Source organism: Scophthalmus maximus, chromosome 12 (assembly GCF_022379125.1).
Source record: "Scophthalmus maximus strain ysfricsl-2021 chromosome 12, ASM2237912v1, whole genome shotgun sequence".
NCBI classification, from domain to species: Eukaryota; Metazoa; Chordata; class Actinopteri; order Pleuronectiformes; family Scophthalmidae; genus Scophthalmus; species Scophthalmus maximus.
Genome location: NC_061526.1, coordinates 24511900 through 24528815, shown reverse-complemented (window position 1 = coordinate 24528815; position 16916 = coordinate 24511900). Strand labels below are relative to the sequence as shown.

Below are 16916 nucleotides of genomic sequence, written 5' to 3'. Positions count from 1 at the left end.
TCTCTTCCTCCATCCTCCTCATCCTCCTCTTCTTCTTCTTCCTCTTCTTCTCTGTTTGTCTCTGAGTTCTGACTCTAGCTGCCATTTTTCATGTTTTTTAATCACAACCACTGCAGTTTATTTAGAGCAACTCTGCATCAGAATCTGACTCCTGCATCAAATCAAGTTAGATGTAAGTTTGTGATGAAAACAAATATCATCATCATCATCATCCATTTTTAATAACCTATATATGTTGTATTCATAGATTACACTGTAGCAACAGGATTACAGAGGAGATCTAGAAGTTTTCCAACAACGAAACGTGTGAGTTGGATTATGTATGAATGATAATGCACATATTTCCATTTTCAGCCATAAAAACATGGAGTCTGTCAGCTGGAAGAAGACATGAGACTTTATGAATCTGCACTATGGAGATAAAGAGTCAAAGAGAACAAACAGAAATGTGTTTCATACGTTTCATTACTCATACACTCATTTTATTAGGGACGTCTGCAAAACTACTACTGTTCATTGTTTCTGCTTTGAAAACGTATTTTTATAACTTATGTTAGATTGTTTAGACACTGCTTTTTCCATATTTACTCTGGGTGGCTTATCACAGATTGTGTTTACTGTGTATATTCTCATGTTTGTCTTTGTTGTGGCGACGGAGAGTTTTATTCTGACTTCGCTGTCAACTGTCTATGAAAAAACTGTATGAAAAATATATAAGATATAAATGTAAATATAGTTGCAGTTATATTTAAAAGAGTAAGGTATACATGCAACACACAACAACAATCAAAATAGTATGGCTAGTATTTTATACAAACTTTAATATCATATGGATATAATATAATATTTAATTCAATGAAAACTAAAATATTGACATATTTTAGTTTTCATTAAAAAAACAATATAATACAAACTAATATGTAGTAGTTTTTATTGTATAAAAACATGATATAATAGTTTTTATACTATAAAAACTATCATGTTGAAATTATATTATACAAACTAAATAAAAAATATCATACAAAACTATTATAGTGTATACAAACTATAATATTGATGTTATATTCGCTTATATTATACAAACTATCATATTGTAGTTCTTGTTGTATAAAAACTACACTAAACATTACAACCAGATAGTTTATGTAATACTTGTTATATAATAATAGTTTTATCTAAGTTTTCATCTGAAATACTGTTACTGCTGGTTGTGTCTCACTGCGCATGTGTGACCCCCCCCCCCCCCCCTCTCTCATCCGGGAACTTCAGAATTACCATTGACAGCCGAAGCGCAACTTTTCCCGAGGCAAAGTGAAATCAAGCCGCGGACTCGGACAAGACATAGTCCGCGTCTTTCAACTTAAATCTACCGACGGCCGCCGCCCCCCGCCGCCCCGCAGACCCCTCGACGTCCCGCCGTGATCCGCAGAGTCGCCTCGCCGGGCCTGGAGCTCTCTTCGCCGGCTTTGGAGCACTTTTGGAGGCGGGCGGAAAGTGGCGGTGATGAGTCCTCCGTAGCTCCCTGCGAAAAAAAAAGAAAAAAAAAAAAAGAAGAAGCGAGAACTTGCTCTCGCGGCTCCGAGGAGTTCTTCTTTCAATTGTTATTGTCGCCTTCCAAAGAAAAAATCTTTTTCAATTCACTTTAAACTTGGTCGTCGCAAAGTGGCAGAAAAGTGCTCGTGGCCGCCGAACATGGAAGTACAAGGCCCGCGCGAGGCGCTGAAAGTGGAAATCCAATGTCATCAGGTAACGAACCATCGTGTTGTTCGCTTGTGTGTGTGTCGGTGTCGGGAGGCGAGTGGCAGCCGGGCGGGGAGCGGGGAGCGGGGGGGCGGACACTCCGGCGGCCGGGAGCCGCCGCGGTCCGCCCGCCGACAACCTCCGTGTGCCATCGAGCCCACTTTGCTCGTAGTTTGGCGGCTTGTCGGGGGCTGTTCTCCGGCAGGGTTCGGAGCGGGGCTGCGGTGGAGGAGGAGGTGGAGGAGCTGTGTGGCGATCAGGACGCGACCTGAATATTTATGAGGATCCCGGAGCCTCCGTGTCGAGCAGCCCCCCGCTCCTGCTTTTGTTCCTCCACAACTTCACGCCACTTTGTGACTAAACTCGAGCCCCGCGGGTCGAGCTCCGGCGTCCGGGGCCCGACCACCAGAGTTCCGCTCCGATGAAGCCGCAGCAGGAGCCGCAGGTAACGAAAACGAACGCTTTTTAAAAAAACAATCCCGAGAGAAGCCGAGGAGGACTCGGGCGGGTTCGGAGGAAAAAACTTTATCAGCATAAAATCTGCTTCCTCTCGTTGTTCATCGTGACGCTGCGGAAAAAAACACAAAGATGATCGTGAAGTTGTTCAACTGTCCGCGTCCGACGAGACGAGAAGATAAATATATGATATATGAAATATGAAGAGATGACATAGTGATGGATGTTGTGTTGGTTTGTGAGGACGGAGACAATCAGACACAAGAGTCAAGATGTTACTCCGGGTTGTTGTTGTTGTTGTTGTTTGTGTATGTTTAAGCTTTAATGCTGGAGAGAGAGAGTGTGTGTGTGTGTGTGTGTGCGTGTGTGTGTGTGTGTGTGTGTGTGTGTGTGTGCGCGGCTCCACTCAAACTTGTGCACTACTGTTGAGAAATGTGTAGCGTCCATTTTGAGCAGGTCGACATGTTTCTGAGTTAGCATCGGAGGCTAACGACGGAGCTAACCCCTCCTGAGGGGCCGTGAGGCCGGAGAGAGGAGGGGGGCGCCCGGGTGTCAGTGTGGAGGAGGAAGGGGCCGCTGGTTGTTTCTATTAGTTTGGTCTTTGACTCGGTTTAAAACTAACCCGGGTTAGTTAGTTACTTTAAGACTTTAGTCCGCTGCTGCTGTTGTTTCCTCTCGGCCACGTGACCGCAGCGGAGCGCTTTGATTGGCCCACGACTACGCTTTCACTTTTTTTCCTTTACTATCTTTTACGGCCTTCGACAGAACAACTTTGCAGCAGGTGCTCGACGGATGGAGGGAGGGAGGTCGGGGGAGAGGGGGGAGGCCGGGGGAGGGAGGCTGGAGGCTGGATGGAGGCTGCGGCAGCGTTCAGCACCGCGGCCAGCTCCTCCAGCTGCACCGCCCCGCCGGGCGGTCCCAGCCCGACAGCAACACACACAACTTCCCCACATCAGCATCACAATTCAAATACAATAGGTCGATATGTATTTAATGTGTTTAACCATCTGGTCGTCCTCTCGTTTCCAGTGGAATGTTCCAGTCAAAGACGTGAAACTAGTTCCTGGATGTTTGTGGAGTTATAGTTTTTCTTTTTCTTCTTCTTCTACTTTGGTTGTGGAAGCTTCCATTTTGAGAGAGAAAGTGGGGGTGGTGGTGGTGGTGGTGGTCCTCCCCCCAACATGGTGAAAAGTCTGCAGAGTTTCGTGCAGGAGGGAGGAGGGGGAGGGGGAGGGGCCCCATTCATGCCTAACATTACCATTTTGATTGCTTTGATGCTGTTTTTGGTTTGGAGGGGGAGGGGAGGCAGCGAGCCCAGTCAGCACTGCTCCGCCTCGGCTCTCTCTTCTTCTCTTCTTCTTCTTCTTCTTCTTCTTCTTCTTCGTCTTCGTCTTCTTCTGTGTTCGCAGCAAAAACTAATCTGACCTGTGTGAACAACCACCTCTTCTCCTTCTCCTCCTCCTCAGCATCCAATCACACGCAGCGTTTAACGGCGACGACCTCGGATTAAAAAAAGCCCTGAGCTCCACGTCTCCAACTTTTTGCGAGTCAGAGAAATAATGAGTGGAGTCAGATTATTATATTTACATTAATAACAACAGGAAGTGATTCACAGTCGTGGACAAAAGATGAAGAACAATAGAATGAACTGAGAGAAACAGTTAAAGACCCAGAAGAGAGGAAACAACATCATTACAGACTTTAACAGACTTTAACAGAATCATAAAACAAAATCAGGCTGAATAAAAAACCTAAACAGGATTCAACCCCTTGACCTCTGCAGTAGTCAAAGTTCCTGGTATTTAAAAAAAAATCTTCCTGTGATGTCATTTCCTGTCTCTTAAATAAATAGAGACAAAAGCTCATGTGAGTTAATAAACCATCATAAACAATAAAAATACTGAAATAATGAAAAAATAAGGATTCATAAATATAGAAAAATGATACAATGACTTCTTAACTCTCCATAAGTTATTAGAAATTTGGAAATGATTTAGTTTTATTTAGATATGAACTTTCTCTCTGCGACATGATGACGTCATCGTGAGTGGTGATGATAAATGTTGTAATTCATAATTTTATGATTTGAACAGGATCCTGTTAAACTACAGTCTCAGTTTTCAGAGGATTAATAAAAGACAAAAGTTTTAATTTAATTTAAGCTGATTGACAGTAGTCGTGAGGTCGACCTCTGTGAGCTGTGGGCGGGATCTGGCAGCAGGAAGTTATATAACCAGGGGGCGGGACCTTTAAAAAAACAAAGCTTTGTGAACAAATGTTTGATATTCAGAAATGTTTTCTTTGTTTCACCTGTTTATCAAAGTGTTTGACCTCGAGTCATATGTGGAAGACGGAGGTCAGGAGGTCGTTTCAGGGTCAGAAGTCGAGGAAATGTTTTAATAACAGCTGGTGTTCATCAGAAGGGGGAGGGGCTTGTGGGAGGAGCCCGAGAGAGATACATTTTAATTTTAATTTTAAATCTAAATAGATGTCCATCCAGACGAGTCCACACGTGTCACATGACCACTCAGGTGTTAACAGGAAGTAGATCGTCCAAAACACGACCCAGAGTTTCACTCTGACACGGGGGCCAGCGGAGTTTCCACCAGGCGTAACCAGAGAAACAGAACAAGTAGAAACTGGAGTGAAAAGAGACAAGAAGAGTTTCACTCTGATCCTGTTCACATTCAACATCAAGGTCTCTCTCTCCCCCTCTCTCTCTCCCTCTCTCTCTCTCTCTCTCTCTCTCTCTCTATCTCTCTCGCTCTGTCTCTCTCTCTCTCTCTCTCTCTGATTCACTTTCTCTCTGTTGCATCACTTTCCTCTCAGCGACTCTTCAGGTAGAGAAGAGAAGTTGGTTTTATTTTTGCCGCTTGTCGCCGAGGTCAGTTTTTTATTCCTTGAAGCAGAACGTCATGGCTCTTTATACATGTATATATATGTATAAGTTCACTGTAAAGAGATGGTCATGATCTGGTTGTGTCGGCTCCTCGTCGTTGTTTCATGTGGTTCAGATCATCACAGGTTCTGACGTCCTGTTACAGGCGCTGTGTGTCACCATGGATACGCCTCACACAGTCACAGTGTGTGAAGCTCATTAAATATATATAACTTCTACAATAACTATAAGTTCACTGTAATGAGAGGTGAAAGTAAAACAAACACAAGTCGTCTCTACGTGGATTCTTTCTTGCTCCATGTTTCATCCTTCATCAAGTTTACTGGAAAACTGTTCAGGATCTTTTCATCCTGACTCTCCTCCTCCTCCTCCTCCTGTATCATCCTGTTGCCGTGGCGTCATGTGACAGCTTTTTATTACCGAGCAGTGATTTCCAGAGACCGAGAGCAAAGTGCTGACTCTGCTCAGCCGGCGGTGGCTGCAGGGAGGCGTTGGTGAATGAACCCGTGTCGACTGTTTGTCTCTCGTTCGTCTTCATCTTCTTCTTCTCCTTCTTCTTCCTCTAAACGCAGTGATGTCATAACTCTGCGTTCGAAGAGAAGATAAACGCGTCGTCCATCATCCTGCAGCGTCTTCACCTGACAGTTCTGATCATTAATTATTGATCCTCATGAGTTAATCTTTAATTCTCTGTTAAACTCTCATCACTTCCTGGTTGATCACGTGACCAGTAATCACCTGACCTCCGGCGTCGAGCTGCGAAGCAGAAGCTTCACTCGTTTAGTTTCAGTCTTGAACTTCACCTGCTCCGTATCATAGCAACAGTCCTGTCACCTGGTGTGTGTGTGTGTGTGTGTGTGTGTGTGTGTGTGTGTGTGTGTGTGTGTGTGTGTGTGTGTGTGTGTGTGTGTGTGTGTGTGTGTGTGTGTGTGTGTGTGTGTGTGTGTGTGTGTGTGTGTGTGTGTGTGTGTGTGTGTGTGTGTGTGTGTGTGTGTGTGTGTGTGTGTGTGTTCCTTTTACCCAGACCTTCAGAATAAAAGCCCTCAGGTCTGTAAGGTCATAAATTATTTAATATATGTTAAATTTAAGTTAGAATGTAATATTTGAACGATGCAGCGCAATCAGCAAAGTGTGTTTCTGTTCATATTCCCCCTCTCTCTCTCTGACCTCACTATGACCTCTACCTGTCAGACAAAGTGTGGGGAACACGCAGCTCACACACACAAAATGTTGCTGTTGTTTCAGTTTTTAGCTTCACTGAGGAGGTTAGTGTGTTTGTGTGTTTGTCAGCTGACTGACGGATGAAAATGAGTTCTATCTGTTGTGATTGTTGCTGTAGTTGCGTTTAGTTGCTGCTGTGATTTTCTTCTTCTTCTTCAGTCTTCGGGTGCGTCCCTCTTCTTCTTCTTCTCGCTCATGTTTGATGGAATGTGAGCCCGTCACAGGTTGTTCATCATCATGTTCCATGTTTTTAAATGTTTTCACATGTTGAGTGTGAGACGGAGAAGAGAGAGGAATGTTATTGTCTTTCCCTCAGCAGCTGCTGCTCAGAGAGTGTGTGTGTGTGTGTGTGTGTGTGTGTGTGTGTGTGTGTGTGTGTGTGTGTGTGTGTGTGTGTGTGTGTGTGTGTGTGTGTGTGTGTGTGTGTGTGTGTGTGTGTGTGTGTGTGTGTGTGTGTGTGTGTGTGTGTGTGTGTGTGTGTGTGTGTGTGTGTGTGTAATGAAAGAGGTCAATTCTGGGAAAAGGCAGAACAAAGAGAAAAGTGTGTGTGTTGCTCTAATTGGTCTTTGTGCCGCGCTGACACGTCAGGCTCTGATTGGACGTCAGGAAAATGTGAAACACAAGAAAATAAATCTAAAGTTCATTAAACTTCAGTGACCCAGTGTTTCATTCACTCACTCCTTCCAGGCCCCTTTCCCACAATGCCTTGCTGCTGGTGCATTATTGAGTCTTTAGAGGAGGAAGAGGTCTCGCCCATAAAAGGAAGTCGACTTCAAAGATCCTCTGAAAAATTCATCAGGCTGGTTTGTAAAATAGAAACACAAACAGATTCTGAAGTCTTATATAGTACATTATGTAGTACAGTACATCACAAAGTATCTGGTTAAGTATAAATATATAGTATAAAGTTTTTTGTCTTTTTCAAAAACTATTTTTAAAATATGTAACTTTTAGTTTCTGAATTTGCTGCTTTTCTTTGTGTCATGTGACGTCACCTCTGCTTTCTGGGAAGTTAGATTCTAATAATTGAAAAGTAATTTTTTGAGAAAAAGCTTCTGAATTAAATGTTTTTCTTCGTGGCAAATGACGGTCAACTGAGTTCGTCTGAAAAAGAAAATTTGAGAACAGTTGAAAGATGTTTGTTTATCGAAAAACCAGCTGAACGTGGTCCTGAGGCCAAAGATGTCAGGGAAGGAGGGATGAAGGATGAAGTGATGAGGATGAAGTGATGAGGATGTAGGATGAAGTGATGAGGATGTAGGATGAAGTGATGAGGATGAAGGAGGAAGTGATGAGGATGTAGGATGAAGTATGAAGTGATAAGGATGCAGTGATGAGGATGTAGGATGAAGTGATGAGGATGAAGGATGAAGTGATGAGGATGTAGGATGAAAGATAACGAATGTAGTGATTAGGATGAAGTGATGAGGATGTAGGATGAAGGATGAAGTGATAAGGATGCAGTGATGAGGATGTAGGATGAAGTGATGAGGATGAAGGATGAAGTGATGAGGATGTAGGATGAAAGATAACGAATGTAGTGATTAGGATGAAGGTGAAGGATGAAGTGATGAGGATGTAGGATGAAGGATGAAGTGATGAGGATGTAGGATGAAGTGATAAGGATGAAGTGATGAGGATGAAGGAGGAAGTGATGAGGATGTAGGATGAAGGATGAAGTGATAAGGATGAAGTGATGAGGATGTAGGATGAAGTGATCAGGATGTAGGATGAAGTGATGAGGATGTAGGATGAAGTGATCAGGATGAAGGATGAAGTGATGAGGATGAAGGAGGAAGTGATCAGGATGTAGGATGAAAATTAAGTGATGAGGATGAAGCGATGAGTTTGTAGGATGAAGGATAAAGGATGAAGTGATGAGGATGTAGGATGTAGGATGAAGGATAAAGGATGAAGTGATGAGGATGTAGGATGAAGGATAAAGGATGAAGTGATGAGGATGTAGGATAAAGGATGAAGTGATGAGGATGAAGTGATGAGTTTGTAGGATGAAGGATAAAGGATGAAGTGATGAGGATGAAGTGATGACTTTGTAGGATGAAGGATAAAGGATGAAGTGATGAGGATGTAGGATGTAGGATGAAGGATAAAGGATGAAGTGATGAGGATGTAGGATGAAGGATAAAGGATGAAGTGATGAGGATGTAGGATAAAGGATGAAGTGATGAGGATGAAGGATGAAGTGATGAGGAAGTAGGAGGAGGTTGATCTGTGATGATCCGTCAGGCCGACGCCTCCGAGCGTCTGATCCTCTGATCTGATCTGACGTCGCTGCTCTAGACGTGATGATGTGAGAATATAATCTGTGATGATCCTTTTAATCTGAGCAGCAGTGACACAAACAACGACTGAAAGAGTCACACAACTATAACATTTACAAAATAAAAAAGAATATTCTTGCGCTGTTGAGACGCTCGGAGGAAACGAGAGAGAGACGTGAGTCACAAACTAAAAATAATATCGCTCGTATTTCTGCCACTTGCTCGCTCGCTGCCGGTCGCTCCGACCCGTGAGTCACCGGAACGTTCTGGGGTGAGGATGTTTGTCAGGGGAGCAATCGGATCAGCTGACCAGAAACAAAATGGCTGCTTGTTGCTTCAGAGAAGTTAAGTTAAAAAAATGATTCAGATCAAACCAGGATGAAAGTGTTTATGTTTATGAATCTTTTCTCTCCGACGCCTCAGGACAACCTTGAATGCAGCGGGTTTTTTTTTTTTACAAGAAACGTTAAGACTCAGATTCATTTACATGTTGAAGTCATCTTCATCTTCATCTTCCTCCTGGTTCCTTATTCAACTCTATATAAATGTAATATTACATGTTAAGTCATTCATAGTTAAACATTAAACTCCTGCGAGACGTGACTGAGAGAATAATCACCGTTGTGTCTAAATCGTGAACTAAGAGTTTGCCTTGTGGTTGATTCTCCATGAGGACGAACATGAACACGTGGATGTTTGACCTTGAGACGAAGGTCAGAGGAAACACGTTCGCTGAAAGAACTCCTGACTGAGACGTGACCGTTTTGATTGATTCATTTCTGTCTGAGAGACGAGGATTTACAGACGCAGACGAAGAAAGAAGAGAGAGAAGTGTCAGCTTGTCTTCTCCCTCGTTCTCTCTGCTCAGACAAACAGTTCATCAGAACCCTCTGAATGGACCTGAGGTTCATCTATCGCCCGTCAGACGCTGACAAAGAGCGACGCATCATCAATGGAACTTTAATTTGTTTTCACCGGCAAGGTCGCGGAGGAGGGGGAACCCCCCCCCCCCCCCGTCCTCGTCTTCCTCGCCCTCTGTGACTCCTCACCGTGTTTACATGTCGTCCATCAGAGTCGCCAGCTGCTTCTGCTGCACGTGAGCAGAAACATAAACACGACAACTTTGATTCCAGAGTCTACTTCCTATAAAAATGTTTTCAAATGAATTCCCCATTATTTCCACCGACGCTTATCTGGGCGGCGGCAGAGACGTAAACAAAGATGTGGACAAACGCTGGAAAGTAATTAAAAATAAACGGGGCCTGGACAGAAAGAAGAAACGAGTCAGAGCTCAGGCCGCCGCCTCGTCGTCCGGCGGCGTCATCGCACTAAACAACCAAGTTAACCCAGTTCTTTATTTGTGGTGAGCTGACGAGTCTGTGTGTGTGTGTGTGTGTGTGCGTGTGTGTGTGTGTGTGTGCGCGTGCGCGTGTGCGTGTGTGTGTGTGTGTCGACGGTCAGCTGAATCCTGGGAAGTGATTTACTGAGCGACTCTGCTTAATGAAAAATAATGAGTCACTCGCCACGAGAGTTTATTTTCTTCTTCTTTGTTCTCGTCTGAACCAAAGAGTAAAAGATCCACTTCACCGGAGGAGAGAGAAGAAGAAAAGAAAAACCCTCGGCACAGTTCGCTCTGCGTCTGTGGACGAGGCAACAATAGTTTTTTAAACGAAGGCCAGTTACCGTAGCAACACGTCAAATATAACAAGGTTTGTGCTCGTATGAAAAATAAAGAGACGAGAGACGGAACCATGATGAATGAGAACGTGGACGATCGTCTTAATATACAGTCAGTGTTCGTCTTTATATACAGTCAGTGATCATCTTTATATACAGTCAGTGATCGTCTTTATATACAGTCAGTGATCGTCTTTATATACAGTCAGTGATCGTCTTTATATACAGTCAGTAATCGTCTTTATATACAGTCAGTGATCGTCTTTATATACAGTCAGTAATCGTCTTTATATACAGTCAGTGATCGTCTTTATATACAGTCAGTGATCGTCTTTATATACAGTCACTGATCGTCTTCATATACAGTCACTGATCGTCTTTATATACAGTCAGTGATCGTCTTTATATACAGTCAGTGATCGTCTTTATATACAGTCAGTGATCGTCTTTATATACAGTCAGTGATCGTCTTTATATACAGTCAGTAATCGTCTTTATATACAGTCAGTAATCGTCTTTATATACAGTCAGTGATCGTCTTTATATAGAGTCAGTAATCGTCTTTATATACAGTCAGTAATCGTCTTTATATACAGTCACTGATCGTCTTTATATACAGTCAGTAATCGTCTTTATATACAGTCAGTGATCTTCATTATATACAGTCAGTGATCGTCATTATATACAGTCACTGATCGTCTTTATATACAGTCAGTAATCGTCTTTATATACAGTCAGTAATCGTCTTTATATACAGTCAGTGATCGTCTTTATATACAGTCAGTAATCGTCTTCATATACAGTCAGTGATCGTCTTCATATACAGTCACTGATCGTCTTTATATACAGTCAGTAATCGTCTTTATATACAGTCAGTAATCGTCTTTATATACAGTCAGTGATCGTCTTTATATACAGTCCCTGATCGTCTTTATATACAGTCAGTGATCGTCTTTATATACAGTCAGTAATCGTCTTTATATACAGTCAGTGATCGTCTTTATATACAGTCAGTAATCGTCTTCATATACAGTCAGTGATCATCTCTATATAAAGTCACTGATCGTCACTGATTGTCTTCATATACAGTCTATACGTTGATACAGTGATGAAATCTCAATAAATCTTTTAATATGAAGCTTTTTGAATCCACATTTTCCTCAGTGGAGTTGTAAGTTTGTTGTCTCACGTGATAATGAAGATAAAGTCTTAATGTGTCTGTGACTCAGTGAACTTTGTTCAACCTCTCACTCGGAGTGTCTCTTCACTGATTGTAGATTTGACCTCTTGACGACTTCCTCTTGTCGGTTTAAGGTCGAGCAACGTTTAAGTCGCAGCTGAAATTAGAAACCGCCGCCGAGGAGACGGAGGAGACGTCTCTCAACGGAGTTGAAAGGTTTCAGGCTCCAGACGAGGAACAGAAACAAACAGAGACCAAAAAGTTCTTCTCCTGTGGAATCGAGTGTTTCACGCTGTAAATCAGAACCTGAGGAACTCGACGTACCTGAACGTTACACAGACACTTTGATCAAAGAGAAGGAATATTCTCATTAGAGAACAAAGAGTTGAAGACGGAGAAATGTTCTGCACAGAGAAAAGACCGGGCTCTGACGGAATTCATATTTATATATATTTATATATATTTAAAGACTTGAGCACTTTTTAGAAACATCTGCTCACGTCGCTCTTTGGATTCAGGAAGTGTTTGTGTTTTGGGTGAAGAAGTATTTTAGTTCCTGTGTGACCTCAGACTGAAAACTGGAAAACCTTCTGCAGTGACACACACACACACACACACACACACACACACACACACACACACACACACACACACACACACACACACACACACCGACCGCTCTGGTCCACAGACGTTTCCACAGACGTTCCACACGTATGTGTTAAATACACGCAACGTCCCAGCTGTTGCAGTGCATGCTGGGTAAGGACGCAGTGTGAAGTGGGTCAGACTGAAGAAGAAAAACAATGTTTGATAATTAATCTGAGTTCAGCTTAAACAGTTTGTATCTGCCTGTGGGAAACTGACTCACGTTGTTGTTGTTGTAGTGAATTATTTCTCAGTATTTCGACACAGAAACAGTTGATTCATATGTTTGTTGAAGCGATGTGAGACACGGAAGTGACCAGATGTTGTTTATATTCTGTATTCTCTCTTGTCAAACTGATTTTAATCTCTGAGATCAATTTGTCTTTCACAAAAAACAGAAACAGTTAATTTTACTCACTTTTCCTTTTTCTTCTTTTACAGAGTCAGACGTTGTGTAAAGGCCTCAATGAACTTCAGAACGGACAGGTAGGACCATCTATAGGACACGCCCACTTTATGACGAGGACCCGCCCACTTTATGACCCAACACAGAGACTACAGCTCGACTGACATATCAAACCTGATGACAAAGAAAAGTAACTGAGTCTGGATATTTACCATAAATGTTAGCATAAATAATTATAAATAAGAAGAAAACACAAATATATATTAAAAAAATTAAAACGTTTAAATTTAGACAACAATTTGCTCGCACACACGCACCGATAAATCAGTCGAGCTCTAATAATATTTCCGTGTGTGTGTGTGTGTGTGTGTGTGTGTGTGTGTGTGTGTGTGTGTGTGTGTGTGTGTGTGTGTGTGTGTGTGTGTGTGTGTGTGTGTGTGTGTGTGTGTGTGTGTGTGTGTGTGTGTGTGTGTGTGTGTGTGTGTGTGTGTGTGTGTGTCTTGCCTGTCTTGCCTGTTGAAGCATCACTTGTTGCTACGGTTACGCCTGACGGGAGTTTTCCAACAAACGCGAGGTGTGTAAGTGTGGACAGAGGTCCAGCATGTATCCCAGCATGCTTTGGGACATCCTGGATACAGACGGTCACATTACGGAGAATTCACAGGTTTCATAATTTGGGTTTTTATTCGTGAAGATGTAAATTCCTCCAGAACAAAAAGCCCTGGTCCTGGTCCCTGTGGCCCTGCTCAGTGATCCGTCCACGACCAGACACAAAATACCTGGAGTTAAGTGATGATGTCACAAAGTGCAAATCATCACACACCTATAGTTTATGATCCAATCAGAGCAAAGAGAAAAGACACAAAGAGAAAAGAGGAATCAGATGAACTTCAGTGGTTTAGAACCAGACGAGTCTTCCTCCTCTTCCTCCTCCTCCTCCTTCTCACCCTCCTCCTCCTCCTCCTCCTCCTCCGGCCGGCGATGGGGGAACTCGTCTGTGATGCGACGCCTCAGATTCCTTCAGATCCTCTGAGTCAATATTTGCTCGTTGGCCTCAAACCAAACACGACGATATTGAAAGTAGCGACGCTCAGTGAAGAGAAGAGATGAAGATCCACTCCTCCTCCTCCTCCTCTTCCTCTCATAACGAGCCACAGATCAGATTTAAAGGGACAGTTGTGTTTAATTCTTTGGTTTCGGAGGATTTACTTCTTTTCATCGTCTCGTGATGAGACAGTGAATTTAACGTCAGTCGGACGAAACTTAACATTTGAAAAAAAAATAAGACATTTTTTTATTCATAGAGAAAACATCAGATTAACAGACGATGAAGTGAAAGTTGACGAATTAAGAAAATATTCACAAATTAAGAGACAGTTTGTTTCCAGTGAGAATAAATAATATTTCAAATTTTTAAAATTGTATGTAGTTTTTAATAAAAACCACGTCTTCGCTCATCTTATAATAAACATGATACACATTATTATTATTGTAGATAATTAAGTACAGATTTATGTGCATAAATTTAAATCAATTAAATTAAATGTACAGTAGAGAAACGTGAAGCTGCTGTTGGTTCATTTCATAGATATATTTAAATATTCATATGTTTATTTGGGATGAAAAACAAACCACTTCTACATCAGTCCCTGAAACTCCCAGATATTGTTTTTATGATTCATCTCAGACTGTTTCTGAGAATTTAATAAAAACTAAACTCGTTTTTTAGGAGATTATGAAAAGTTTTTCAAGGAAAACTGAAGATTTTATTTTTCCACTCAGAATCTTCTAAAATGAATTTATTCCGATTCTCACATCACCACAGTTTGTTTGAGCCCCTAGTGTCGGAGAGGTGAACTGCAGCTGCTCTGCTGGACCTCTGTGTGTGTGTGTGTGTGTGTGTGTGTGTGTGTGTGTGTGTGTGTGTGTGTGTGTGTGTGTGTGTGTGTGTGTGTGTGTGTGTGTGTGTGTGTGTGTGTGTGTGTGTGTGTGTGTGTGTGTGTGTGTGTGTGTGTGGTTCTTTGTGGCTGCATCTGTCGGCCTCCATTGTTCACTGCGGTCCATCTGCTGGCCTCCAGCTAACACCCCCCCCCCCCCTTCCTCCACCCGACACCCCCACACTCACCCTGGCTCCTCCCCCCTCTGCCCCCCCCATGTCCTCCTCCTCTCGTTCTTTTCATTCGTGTCGATCAGAGTTGAACTTTAGATTAAACCTCAGTGAGACGACGACGCACTGACGTGATGTAAGTTGTTTTATATTTATTTACAACGTGTGTGTGTGTGTGTGTGTGTGTGTGTGTGTGTGTGTGTGTGTGTGTGTGTGTGTGTGTGTGTGTGTGTGTGTGTGTGTGTGTGTGTGTGTGTGTGTGTGTGTGTGTGTGTGTGTTAAAGGAAAAACACAATAGAGATTTTGCAACTATTTCTATTCGTGATATTGACACAAATGTAACTTTGACCGAAACATGTAAAGTGTTTCAGTTTGTCAATCGAGAGATTTCTACTTTTCTTCGTCTGATTCGATTCTGAACTGAACAACAACAAAACAAAAAACTGTTTATTTCCATCAATTTGTCGACCAAACGATTTATAGATAAATGAAGAAAACAACTCACAGACCAAGTGGACAGTTGTCACTCGTGACATGAAATCTGATCCATGTTCAGATTTATACAAACGTCAGGAAAAGCTCTTTTTTTGAAACACGGGTTCAGGATGATTATCACCACAAACCTCTGTCTCCTGTTGCCGTGACGACTGCAGTGATGTTTGTTTTTTATTGCTGCTCAGAAACGACTGTTTAACATTTATGAGTTTTAATAAAGTCCCAGTTTTACTCAGTGATAAAATCCGTTCGTTAAATTAATCGTTTGTTCCCTCGGATTTTGAATCGCTCCTGAAATAACTTTAAATTTTTTTTCCCTCGGTTAAAGAACTCGCTGCCTCAGATTAATATTTTATTCCTCCTGACGATGAAATCTTTAAAATTTAAAGCAAACCTTTTAAAACAACTTTAAACCTTTAAAAGCTGAATTTTTCTGAACCATCAACTAAAACTGTAAATCTGCACAAAACGTTAGAGACTAGGTCTGTGTGTATGGAGGACCACGAGTGTCACGGAAATAGTGATAACGCGTTTTATTAATCAGTAAAAATCACCAATCATTTCAAAAGACAACTTAACATAAAACACCATGCCATCCAGTGACGCATCGCCATAGCAACACCTATCTGCGAGCTCGTGATGCTGCAGACGGCGGGGTGAGGTCAGACGTCGCTAAACAAACATCACGTCACAGAGAGTGGGCGGCTCTCTTCGGCCAATCAGGAGCGTTAAAATGATGAAAAGTGACCAAAGATGAAAAACACTTCCTGTTGTTCTGCGAAACAAACGACGGACAGAAAAACAACGTGACGTTGTGTCGATGCCGTCTCCACGACGTCACATCTCGTCTCATCAGTTTGTTTAGTTTGTCATTGATATTAAAGTTCATTGATATTAAACTTTCAACACTTTGTAGTTAAACATCTGTAAAAATGTTTGATTACCGATCAATACATGGACTGATCGTCTGAGCCTGTGTGTGTGTGTGTGTGTGTGTGTGTGTGTGTGTGTGTGTGTGTGTGTGTGTGTGTGTGTGTGTGTGTGTGTGTGTGTGTGTGTGTGTGTGTGTGTGTGTGTGTGTGTGTGTGTGTGTGTGTGTGTGTGTGTGTGTGTGTGTGTGTGTGTGTGTGTGTGTGTGTGTGTGTGTGTCACATTCCAGTGAACACGAGGGGAATGAAGCCCGGGGTGTGTTTGATTTGCATTTAAATGGATTTATTGTCCGCTGCCGGTGTGACGGGTGGAGACTGACTGACCACGTGACCCCTGAGCGAAGGAAGATGGAGTCTTCTGTTGATGCTCTGACGTTCAGATAACAAACCTCAACAAAAGATTTATGAATAAAAATATTTATTCATATTGATATAAATTTTCTAATTTTCTTAAAAAGAACACATCAAAAGGTAAAAAGTGGCTGAATATAAAGACGGTAATGTTGAGTTATTTTGACGTTAATAACACGTTATTAACACTCGGCCGTCGACCTCAGCGTCCTGCTGCAGATCCAGATAATCCACTGCCGGTTGGACCTGAGGAGGAAACACTCCCCGGTCCCACCGCCGACCAATCAGACAGCAGCTTCCCTCACACCTGGAGCTCCGGGGGCCTCGGCCTCCCCGAGGCGTCCCCCTGCCAGGCCCTGGGCCCGGGGCCAGACTCTGTCCTGTGTGGCCCTGCTGATAAGATGCTGCTCTGCCAGAGGAGGAAACAAATCGACAACAACAGACGCTGGTTTCTGGGACCAGAACAAACCGGTTACTGACATACTGATCCTCCGCAGCAGGTCGGTGGGTTCTGGTGGGTTCTGG

General features: G+C 42.7%; 1 protein-coding gene across 4 annotated transcripts in view; it reads left to right on the top strand.

Annotated features, from left to right (window-relative positions):
- Positions 1-1282: 1282 nt before the first annotated feature.
- Positions 1283-16916, top strand: part of phf21b (PHD finger protein 21B) — a 28328-nt gene continuing 12694 nt past the window's right edge. Inside the window, exons 1-2 of one of the 4 annotated variants that reach the window (XM_047336084.1) lie at positions 1283-1746; positions 12545-12589. In XM_047336084.1, coding sequence (XP_047192040.1) covers positions 1693-1746; positions 12545-12589 — 99 coding nt within the window. In that variant the 5' untranslated portion in view covers positions 1283-1692. Of the gene's footprint in view, positions 1747-1817; positions 2186-12544; positions 12590-14702; positions 14753-16808; positions 16906-16916 lie in introns of those variants that run through there. The other 3 variants (XM_035610705.2, XM_047336085.1, XM_047336087.1) reach the window with 3 other exon arrangements.